The following is an 11,634-nucleotide window of genomic DNA, read 5'->3' on the forward strand; positions in this document are numbered from 1 at the left end:
TTTGGCCATCCAGTGATTATCAAGTGCTGAAGCTCTTGCATTGATGAATCTGCTTCTGTTGCACGTCTGATTTCCAGAATGCTTGCATCTGGAAACTGGTCGAATGCACCATATTTGACATTTCGAATGTCCAACCGATCTGCAGTTTCATTTTCCTTTGATTCTGGGTATACACGACTCAGAGCGTCCGCGATCACGAGATCTGAGCCCTTCACAAACTGGAACTCGATGTCATACCTCAGGAGCTTCATAATTATATCTTGAAGTCGTTTTGGCGCTTGTCCCAAAGGCTTTTTCAAAATAGTCTATAATGGTTTATGATCTTTCTGCACTACTACTTTGATTTCAAAGGTGTATTGGTCAAATCGCGTCAGTCTATATAGAATTGCTAGCGCTTCTTTTTCGATTTGCGCCCATTTACGCTCAGCGGGAGTTAGAGCACGCGAGGCGAATTCCATGTCCATCCTGCAGAAGACATGCACCCAGTCCGTGTTGCGATGAGTCCACTTGCAGCACGAGTACTTTTTCAGGATCAAAGTACGCCAAAACTGGGGCGCTCGTGATTTGCGCTTTCACTTTTTCTAAGCTTTCGTCACACTCATTTGTCCATTCCCACTTGGCATCTTTACGCGTTAGGTGACGAATGGGTTCCATGGTCGACGCAAGATCAGGTAGAAATTTGCTAATGTATTGCACTAGTCCGCAGAGTTGTCGAACCTCTGTGACATTTTTCGGCTTCGGCATGTTTTGGATGGCTTTCACTTTGCTCTGATCGGGCAAAACACCTTTGTCTGTTATTCTGTGTCCATGAAAGATCACTTCTTTTCCGACCTCTTTCTTTTCTTAGTTCAGAATAATGTTCTGTTCTGAGCATCGTTTTGCAAGTGATTTCAGTTTGCGGTCATTGTCCGACTTTGCTGATTGTTCTGTTTCAACGCAGCCAACGACGATGATATCATCTGCGATCACAAAAATGCCTTCGAGACCGTTCAAAGCTTCGTTTAGCTTTCTCGCAAAGATCTCACTTGATACACATAGCCCAAATGGTAATCTTGACCATCGGAATCGTCCAAAAGGGCTTATCATCGTTGTGAGCTTTCTCGACTCTTCGTCTAATCGCATATGCCAGAATGCTTCTTTGACATCTATTTTGGTGAACAACTTTGCCTGGTTGAGATTTGGCAAGACATCATCAAATGTGGTAAGTCTGTACCGCTTTCTTTTCAGCACTTTGTTTAGAGGTTGGGGGTCTAAGCAGATACGCAGGCTCCCTGAAGATTTTCGTACCACGGCCAAGTGGTTCACCCATTCAGTCGGCTCTTCGACTGGAACAAGAATACCTCTTTCTACAAGCTTGTCAAGTTCTTGTTTCACTTGGCCTTGGATGGCGATTGGTATCTTTCGTGCTGGCAAAACAACTGGTTTGGCATCTTCTTTTACGTAGAGCTTAGCTTCACCTAGATCACCAAGATCTTTTTCAACTTTCCCCACAAAGGCATCTGTGTTAATGTTTATCAGGTTCATTTCTTGCATCGTTTTCAACCCTAACAGAATCTGGAAGTCGTTCGGGACAACGATGAATCTGACATCATAAATATTGTCAGTTTTTTGGATTTTTTACAGAAAGTGTAACTTCACCAAGTAGTTTCATCGTCGTTTTGTTCCACATTCTTAGTGTCGACGCGTTACCTTTGACCTGTGATTTTCTCACACATTTTTGGTTAATCGTGTTGATCTCAGCACCTGTGTCGACCTGAAATTTCACATTACAGTCATTTACTACCATTGTAGCTACATGTATTATTCGGGTTCTAGAGTCAAATTGTGCTAACCAGAATTCATCACTTTCAAGTTCAGCATTTTCTTCTTCGACCATGTGAACGTTAGTTCTGCATTTAGCTTGGAAATGATTCATGTGTCCGCATTTGGAACATTTCTTGCCCCATGCAGGGCATTCGTCCTTTTTCGGCGCATGGAGTTTACCGCAGTAATCACACGGCTGTGGTTGCGGCTTTGGTTGGTAGCTTGTGTTGTTTCGCACAGTGTTCTTTTTTGGTCTGGCTGTACTTTGCTGTACTTTGTTTACATCTTTGTCTCTTATTTCCTGGACATGTTTCAATGATTGTTCATATGCTCGACATAATTTGACCGCTTTGTTTAAATCAAGCTCGTCTTCTCTTAATAATAGTTCTTGTAATTTACCTGATGTGGTAAATACTATCTTATCACGGATCATTCTGTCAGTGTCCTTGAAGTTAAAGGTTGAGGCTCGTTTTCTTAACTCTGTTAAGAAATTGTCAAATGGCTCTTGGACCGGCGTTGACCAGAATCTGTGCAATTCAAGAACTTCATTTTTGCGGGGGTTACAATAGATTTTTATCATTTGTAGGACTTTGACGGGATCGTTTTTGTGATCCGGGTCTTCCCACGTTGCCTGATCATATATGTCAAGGATAGATTTTTATCATTTGTAGGACTTTGACGGGATCGTTTCTGTGATCCGGGTCTTCCCACGTTGCCTGATCATATATGTCAAGGATATTTGGTCCTGCACAGTGCAGAAGTATTGCGACACGCACCCTAGCGTCCTTTTTGTCAGATCCGGTTGCCGTCATGTAGACTTCGAATTTCCGAGTCCAGTTCTTGAAGTTCTCGGTCACATTGCCGTCGGTGACGTTCAGCAAACTAGGCAGTCTGAATGACGATTCTGCCATCTTTCTTATTGCGTTGATCAATGTTCGATCGAAGGTCGGAAACAGTGTCTAGTTTTCTGGCGAGAAAATTCCCACTACGCTGCTACCATGTTGATTACTTTATTACGAAGAGTACAAAAGGGACATAAATCTTGTATAACATATAATAGACTGGCAACCGGTTTCATTCGGTTACATTCCAATATAACATATATCTATCAACAGTCTTAGAAATACTTGAAAGGCATATACGATATTAATTCTGTCGGTTTTTTGGAGTGGAATTTGGGGGAAAATGGCAGAATTGTAGGCGTAACGATGAATTTATGGTATATATTTTGGACGGAGCATCAAGTGTATTTAAACATCTTTAAAATATAAATGGAAGCTGCAAATTTACTAAACTCATGTTACTGAATGGTTTGCAAAAAATATTGTGTGCTTCTACCCGGTGATTTTAATGCTATTTAAGTTGGAATTTGGGGATTTATTTTTATCCCATTGCACATTTAACAATTAAAAATAATATATATGTTTCCCTCTATTAAAACTCCATTTACTACTAGATAATTCTTTTCAAGTTACATTTATGGATAGTTTGTAAACCCTTTAATAAGTAAGAACATAAATACACATGCGTAACTGATTTTGAAAACATACCTGTGTGTATTAGGTCTCGATGCCCGTTTAATAACGGTCATTTAAATGATTTTTTCACCTAACGAAAGACGTGTGATCCACCATTCTGTACAATCACCTAATACCTCTTCAAGATTCTCAATATCTGAGAAATTAACAAAATCATCTTTACTGTATGCCATAATGAGCAACACTGAGATTGTACATAAAAACTAATGTAAATTATGATTAAGGTTAAATTAACAAAATAATTGTTATTGTTTGAATTTTAATTGCAATACCGATAAATAAAAACGGCGTGAAAACAGTCAATGTAGGAACAATTTAAAGGACGCATGTTATGTAAATATACATACCTAATTTTATGTAAATTCGTTACCATAGCAACCACTGTATTCAAATGATTGTTTTTGTTTTCACATAAAATATTAAAAACATGGTCAGTTTAACTAATGCATTGAATCTATGTGTGAATGCTATATATATAACGTATTTACAAAAGAGTCTGTTGTCAATGCCAAATGATATAATTGCATATACTCTATCTATAATGCCCTCTGGCGGGTTGCAGAAACTTGGCAAAAGGAGGGCTTGAACGGGAGAAATCGTGTATTAACAAGGCGATCCGCGTGCCGTTCAAGCCCTGTTATGTGTTTTTCATATCCATAACTTGGTCCACGCGCAGTTACTTCCCTTAGTAATGGCTGGATTCAATTAAGTTATTATGAACTATGATATTAACTTCAGCCTTCGCCGGCTTTCCAAGCATTAATGGTGAACTGAATATGCACCAGTTTCCTCATGCATGCAGGGATAAAGGCAATGAATATTTCAATCCACTTTTCATATTATACCATCTGCACTCTCTTGACTAAAGCTATTTTATTGGCAACGTCAATGAAGTTAAGGTCATTTACTAAACACTTTAAAAAGACTATGCTGTAAATGTAAGTGTTTATGCACCTTCAACGTTCCTTCTGTATGCTTGAAATACTTCGGTGACAATATGTTGGCAGTATTAATGTTTAGAAAATTTAATTGGAACAAAATAAGAGAGACCTGTATCTACAGTCGAAAGAAACATGTATGAAAACAATGACATATTCTCACGATATATTTATCCGCCACAACCAGTAAATTCCAAAATAATTCTTCATTTCTTACTTCGCGCGGCTTTATTTCAAATTTGTATTAATCCACTGTTTAAACACGTTTTTAATCGAAAACTGCCTTAGTATCCGAAGGTAAAACATCGTCATTTCTGATGATGACTGAGTGAGGCATATGTAAAACACAACCTTGCACTGTATGACGTCCTATGAAATAATCGCATTATTTTGTCGATGTCGAATGAACAAGACATATTGTTTTCAATGTTATTTTTAATTTATTTTGGTATGTGTGAATTGTTTATGCAATAATAGCGAAAATACACATTTTCTCGGACATGATCATCTGCGGGCGCTCTCAAATTCCGTTCCGGATTTTTTCGAGCGCCCGCAGATGATCATGCCCTCGAAAACGTGTATTATCCCTATATTAAAAACCATTATTTAGCTATAAGATCGTATAAGGGTGCATGTGTTCAAAACTCAATATCTCAAAAACTATTATAGATAGAAACCTTAAACTTTGGATTTGACTTATGTTTGCATTCATCTTTTAAAAAATGACAAAAAACGAAAATGTTATTTTGCCTCGCTTGTACTGATTTCTGTAGCCTATGACACAATTATATGCACATGACGAAATTTTTCAACAGCTGTACTAAACCGACGTCATCATCTAACCAGTCACACCAAAACGAAAAAAAGTAATCGTAAAAATAAGAGTAACATTTAAAATTAAACGTTCATTACGTAAGAAAACAAACAATGATAACACCTACATTTTAACATACCAAGATTTCAATAAATATGCAGGAAGTACTATCTCAAGGAAGTTAAAGATGAAACAAAATAATATTGAAAACTTAGCTGCTTCAGACTAAAATGTAAATACACCCATCCAATTTCTCGGTAAAGGAATTGGTTCATATTTAGATCCCATCTCACATGGACTAAAAAAACCGAACGGAAAATAAACTTAATATCAACTTTATTATTGCAAAATTATAAACGTAAAAATAATGAAACCAATCATTTAGACATACATCTGTCCATTAAGGGCGGGCGGGCGGGGTTATCACCCCTTCGTTTTCATTTTCCATTACTTTTGCCTGTCAAATACACCCTCGAATCAATAGATTTGCAAATCATAAAAACCCCAAAACGAAAAACTCGTGCGCTTTCGCGCTAAATCGAAAACACAAAACCCGTGCAATTTTCGCGCTAAACCATTACCATACTCTTTCTTCTAAATAACATGTATAAAACCATACTATACCGTATTTATCAAACCGAGAATAATTTCATTTATACGCCTTCAGAGCCTACTCTTTAGGAAACTGTGATAAAAGGTCGTTGTACGCCTTCATAGCCTACTCTTCGGTCAACTGTGATGAAAGATCAGTATACGCCTTCAGAGCCTACATTTTAGTTAACTGTGATAAAAGGTCTTTATACGCCTTCAGAGCCTACTCTTCAGTAAACTTGGATAAAAGGTAGTTATACGCCTTCAGAGCCTGTCTCTTTAGTGAACTGTGATACAAGGTTATTATACGCCTTCACACCCCAGGAAACCCGATACCTTGTGAGCGGTGTAATACCATTGGAGCAGTGCTCGTTATTTTAGCATGGACTTACAAAGGGTAAGTAAATTGGAAAAAATAAAATGTTCAAGTCCAATTTGAAACAACTGTGTATTAACATTGATAACAAAGGTATTTGGCCTACATTTAATTTGCAAGCCATTACAATAATTAAAGGATTTATACAAACTTACACATGTCTGCCATAACCTCTCAGCAGGGTTTCTCCATAAAACTATTTCTTGTAGAGAAATTTGCGTTTTTAATTACCATACGGTGAAAACATGGATACCATCTGAAGAAGACCAGTAAACCTTATGTGAGCAGTGACTTTATAAAAAAATTTGGTGACAAAAAAACTAATTGCCAGCCATTTTGTTGCAATTTCTTTGCTTTGTCTAGGCATAGAGTAAGTGTACGTGGGAACATATGCATACAAATGTACTTGTAAATGCCTTATGTATTATCAATAGTGCCGTATCAACATTCTCGTGTTTTATTTCTTTTCAGCAACACTAATTTAGAAAATGTAAGGAAAGACTTGACTTCTTTCGTTTTCATTTTAAGTGTTATTGGTGAGTAAACATCTTAATTCCTTTTAAAAAACTGAATTGTATGTGTTAATACACTGGCTGTGCACAATGCTCGATCAACGCGGTAAAGCTTGCAGTTTAAGCAGGGACCTTTACAAAGAAATATATTATTAACACATAAATCCTGATTTGCAAATGAAGCAATCTCTAACGGTTCAAATAGTTCATTTAGATTAGCGTCTGTGCCTTTGTGTAAAGAAGTTGTTTCAAGATACTCAGTGAGAACATGATTTTGGAGCTATTTTCAAACATGTTAGCCCGGCTACAACATGACCTAAAATTGTTTGATATGCCTATGAATATTTTTTACGTTGCAATTAGCAAATTTATTTTTAGTTTCAAGAGCAGTCTTTTTTACTTAATAAATATAATAGTTATATTGTCATACTTCTGTTATAAATTCATCTTGTTTTATATTTCAGTGCGCTAAACAGAGGCAAAAGAGGGTCTCTTGATCTTTATACGGAAAGTTATACCGTGCAAAGGAAAAAGTCATTAGGCCAGCGAAACTTACTTGTTAAAACCCAGGTCATTAGGCAAGCGAAACTTACTTGTTAATATCCAGGTCATTGGGCCAGCGAAACTTACTTGTTAAAACCCAGGTCATTAGGCCAGCGAAACTTACTTGTTAAAACCCAGGTCATTAGGCCAGCGAAACTTACTTGTTAAAACCCAGGTCATTAGGCCAGCGAAACTTACTTGTTAAAACCCAGGTCATTAGGCCAGCGAAACTTACTTGTTAAAACCCAGGTCATTATGCCAGCGAAACTTACTTGTTAAAACCCAGGTCATAAGGCCAGCGAAACTTACTTATTAAAACCCAGGTCATTAGGCCAGCGAAACTTACTTGTTAAAACCCAGGTCATTAGGCCAGCGAAACTTACTTGTTAAAACCCAGGTCATTAGGCCAGCGAAACTTACTTGTTAAAACACAGGTAATTTCCACATTTAGACATGATGATTCTTGCACAATATTGTGGACTTAAAATAGTGCAAACATACCACAAGGATGATCATAGCTATGTTAATGATATTGATACTGATTCAACACCGAAATCTGATTCATTTCCTTGCCTGGGACGTTCCTTGACCGTTCCAGCGCTAAGAATATATTACTGGATTCAGGGTGTCTACCATAATAATAAAATTGCATGCGAAACGTTATTGCATCGGATGATAAAGAACAATTTTACATGTTGAATTGTATACAATTGACAGGGATTGATAATATCGATATTTAAGGTACAGCAGAGTAACGATTTTAATTAAAAATCCGCTTTTTTACATGAGTATACGTGCTGTATACAACGGCTATTGAAACCCTAAGAAACAAATGGTACTGTTATTCGTCAACGGATACGGTAATTGAGTTTCGTTTAAAATTCTGCGTGTTAATATGACTATTTAATTAATTATTTTCAAGACAAACAACGCAAAAATTAACGAATATGTATTTGTTTATAAAACAACAAAAGCGGAATATTAAGAAACAAAAGAAGCGAATAAATGAGCGAAGTCGCTCGCAATAGATATCACTTAGACGCATGGTAATCGTTTAATCGATCGAGATTATCAAATCTCACCCATCTCTTTATTTAACGCTCAATCTCTTGCACGACGGTTACATTACATTCACCTCTGTGTTGGGCTCAGAACGGACTATGGTTATTAAAGCGTCTCATTCATGTCATGATCATTCCAAGCGTTAATCATTGAGGTTACAGTATACTAAACGATTTCTGCAAGACGGTTAAATTGCATTCACTGCATTAAAGAAAACCATCTCATGCCATGATATCTTATATCAGTTTCAATTCATTATTATAAAATTGATATGTTTTTTTGATGTTAAGAAACCAGCATACATACACACGTCGAAGCAATTCCTAACATCACTCAATACAAATTGTGTTCAATTGTTTACATTTGTGAAGTGCGTGGAATGATTCCATCTGCGTAAATGGGCAATACAATAGTTCCAAAGAGTTACATTATAACTCGCAAGTTTTTGCGCGATTTATCGTACATTTAAAAGTCATATTTCTTGATTTAATGCACGCGATCTTAAATATCCAATCAAATATACATTGAATGTGTTTGTTCGGTTTTACCTATTATAGGCAAAATGGCAAGCTGAGCATTTCGCAGAGTTGTATGTGAGAGCAAGGAACGACAACTCTGCGTGGAGATTGTTTTACGCTCTGTAACAGGATCTCGAAGTTGCTCATCCCTTTGTTTGCAAAGGTTCCTGGTTAAAGCGGGCATTAAATTGAGTCATATACTTAGACAAATAGCTTTAGGCTATGCACAATATGCAAGACAAATAGCTTTAGCCGATGCACAATATGTAAACTGCGGATCGGTTTACGTGTGCATAAAATTAAATTCAGCGGTTAAGGCACGCAGTCATATTTCAGTTGGAGTTGATTAAAGTCGGTTGGATATGTAATATTTAAGGTAACATTGTCTTTTTTTGCCCATAAAATAACAATTGTAATATTTATTTTGCAGGTACGATTTAATTCTTTATTAAATTATATTTTCACAAGTCAACACTACATGTAATTAATGCATCTGTATATGCATTTGAGTTCATGATATTGCAAGTAGTAGAAGACGATTGGAATCAGAACCGGGAGAATCGGGAATTTGAAAGAAACATTTAATGATGTGTGTTGTCCTATCCTGTATTTTATAAATACACTTTGACGTAAAATGTATTTGTTTATTAAAGGTATATTGTGGTCTAATGTATGTCTTGTTGAGATGCCGTTGTTCCTTTATAACATCTCTGTATTCTATAGCTGCACACATTTCTCTTATATGACGTTGACAGTTTGCGATTATTAGGTAATGTATAAGAACATTTATGGGCATAATTGTGGTGGGCTACAACAGGATATAATGTGTAAACGCATCGCAACAATTGACTCAAATGTTTTGAGAATGCATTTGTTCCTTTTTGAAAGGGCTTCTGTATTTTACTTTATTTTCGTTTAAATATTTCATAAACACACCTTTATTGATAGTATTTTCCTTATAGACGCCAATACAACTATTGAAAACTATACATATGCGATGGATAAAAATATGCTCTTTTTTGAGGCTTTTTCAACTTTGTGGTCATGCTAGCGTTAGCAAAATTTTTACCAAAGGGTTTGCATGACAAGAAAGACAATAACTTTTTAATTACACGGTTACAGGTCTTCTAAAGTTCTAGTGTTTAAAGAAGTTTGGAAATTTTGAAAAAAACTTAAGCAACAAACGATTTACATTTCAGACTGTTACAGTTGTTATGAAGACCATGTCACTAGAAAGGGCCCAAAACACTTGCAACCTTCATGGCGCCAAGACCGTTTTCGCAGTTATTGTCATATTCATGGGGTTGATTGTTGTCTCACTGACCTTCTCATGGCTTGATATATTGCGTATTAACCGTTTCGTGACAGATTTGCTCAAAGAGAGCTCTGATAGCAGCCAAGATGATTGCTTTAACTGTTTTCCAATGGACCTCAGATCGATGATATCACCAGATCGACTGTGTGACGGCGGAAAAGTCGACGTATTACTACTTGTTTTATCATCTGTCACCAACAGGTTGGCCCGAGACGCAATCCGTTCCACATGGGGGTCTCTCTGTAACTCACTGAATTCCAGCATCCGCCTCGCCTTTGTGATCGGAAACAATTTGAACAAAACATACAACTCATTTTTGCTGGAAGAAAGTAACGAATTCCATGATATTATTCAAGCAGATTTTCGCGACACCTATGCTAATCTTACATATAAAACAATGATAGGATTGAAATGGAGTGTCACACATTGCTCAAGTGTAAAATATGTTATGAAAACTGACGACGACATGTTCGTTAACACTGAGTTGTTGCCTATTTTGTTACAAGCTGCGCCGAACAGAAATTTCATGGGAGGCTCTTGTTGGGGACCAAGTTCCCCACACAGACAGACTTCCTCGAAGTGGCATGCGTCTTTAAGACAGTATAGGAAGCCATTGTACCCACCCATGTGCAGCGGAACAGGATACCTGTTGTCTAGAGATGTCGTTGGCAATATAGTTAACGTGTCCAGGGATGTACCATTCTTTCATTTAGAGGATGTCTATGTCGCGATGTGTGTTAACAAATTTGCCGTTTCGCCAGTTAGTTTGAATGGCTTCTCAATCATGATTGGTAGTTTTACGCCCTGTGCGTACCGTAATTCCGTCATAACATCACATCAATTATCACCAGAGACGTTGAAAAAATATTGGGCAGACTCAAGAACTTGTCCTCTATCGCTGTTAAGGCCGGAACAATTGTTTAAAACTAGTCGAGTTGTTTGAATTTTGCATTTACACATATATTTGAACAGCAGTTAAAAATGCATTTGATATTGCTTACTTATTTTAAAACAGTATTTAAAGATTTTAAATCTAATTGGTACATACACTATACTGGAGACAATGGTTGTTTGCGTTGTTGATTTTATCAACCTATAAGTGTTCATAAAGACATTGAAAAGGCTGCATACGTGCGCGTATATAGTGTCCGACAAATCCATTGCCCGGAGCCCGGGGGCTGCCGAAATTTTTCATCGGGATTCTGAAATTTTCCAGCTCACGCCAGCCGGGCTACTATAAATCTATAAGAGCGGTAGCCCGGTTTATTGACAGACATACGTAGAATAAACACGCTGACCATATGTTTGTACACTGTGTATTGCTTATAATCCAATAACAAAGTGCAATCAATTATCTAATCAGTCACCGATCACTGGCGGTAATGTCGATTGTAAACAGTAACAGTGTATTTTAATCATCCAATCAGAATCAACATTTGTCGTCTGTCAATAATATAATGAGGTTACATAATCCTAAACGGAAGTGGAATTTGGGGGGGGTACATGCAGTCAGTTTGCTACTAAGTACATATGATGCAGGTCCTGGTGCATACGATTTTAAAAATGTATTTGAAATGAAGAGTTTAGGTATCAGTTTAAAGGTACATGTGTAAGTCACAGGGCA

The 11,634-nt window shown here is 37.1% G+C and overlaps 2 protein-coding genes across 2 annotated transcripts; one reads left to right on the plus strand and one right to left on the minus strand.

Moving 5' to 3' along the window:
• Window positions 1-843: 843 nt before the first annotated feature.
• On the minus strand, window positions 844-1,533 carry LOC127878666 (uncharacterized protein K02A2.6-like). The gene has a single exon (XM_052425195.1). The coding sequence runs from the start codon at window positions 1,531-1,533 to the stop codon at window positions 844-846; it is 690 nt and encodes a 229-aa protein (XP_052281155.1).
• A 7,438-nt stretch (window positions 1,534-8,971) lies between these two features.
• LOC127878072 (beta-1,3-galactosyltransferase 1-like) lies at window positions 8,972-11,074 on the plus strand. Its single transcript, XM_052424487.1, has 2 exons — window positions 8,972-9,071; window positions 9,895-11,074. Exon 2 carries the CDS (start codon window positions 9,910-9,912, stop codon window positions 10,951-10,953), a length of 1,044 nt encoding a protein of 347 aa, XP_052280447.1. The 5' UTR covers window positions 8,972-9,071; window positions 9,895-9,909; the 3' UTR covers window positions 10,954-11,074.
• Window positions 11,075-11,634: the final 560 nt, after the last annotated feature.

This window comes from Dreissena polymorpha, chromosome 4 (assembly GCF_020536995.1).
Source record: "Dreissena polymorpha isolate Duluth1 chromosome 4, UMN_Dpol_1.0, whole genome shotgun sequence".
Taxonomy (NCBI): domain Eukaryota; kingdom Metazoa; phylum Mollusca; class Bivalvia; order Myida; family Dreissenidae; genus Dreissena; species Dreissena polymorpha.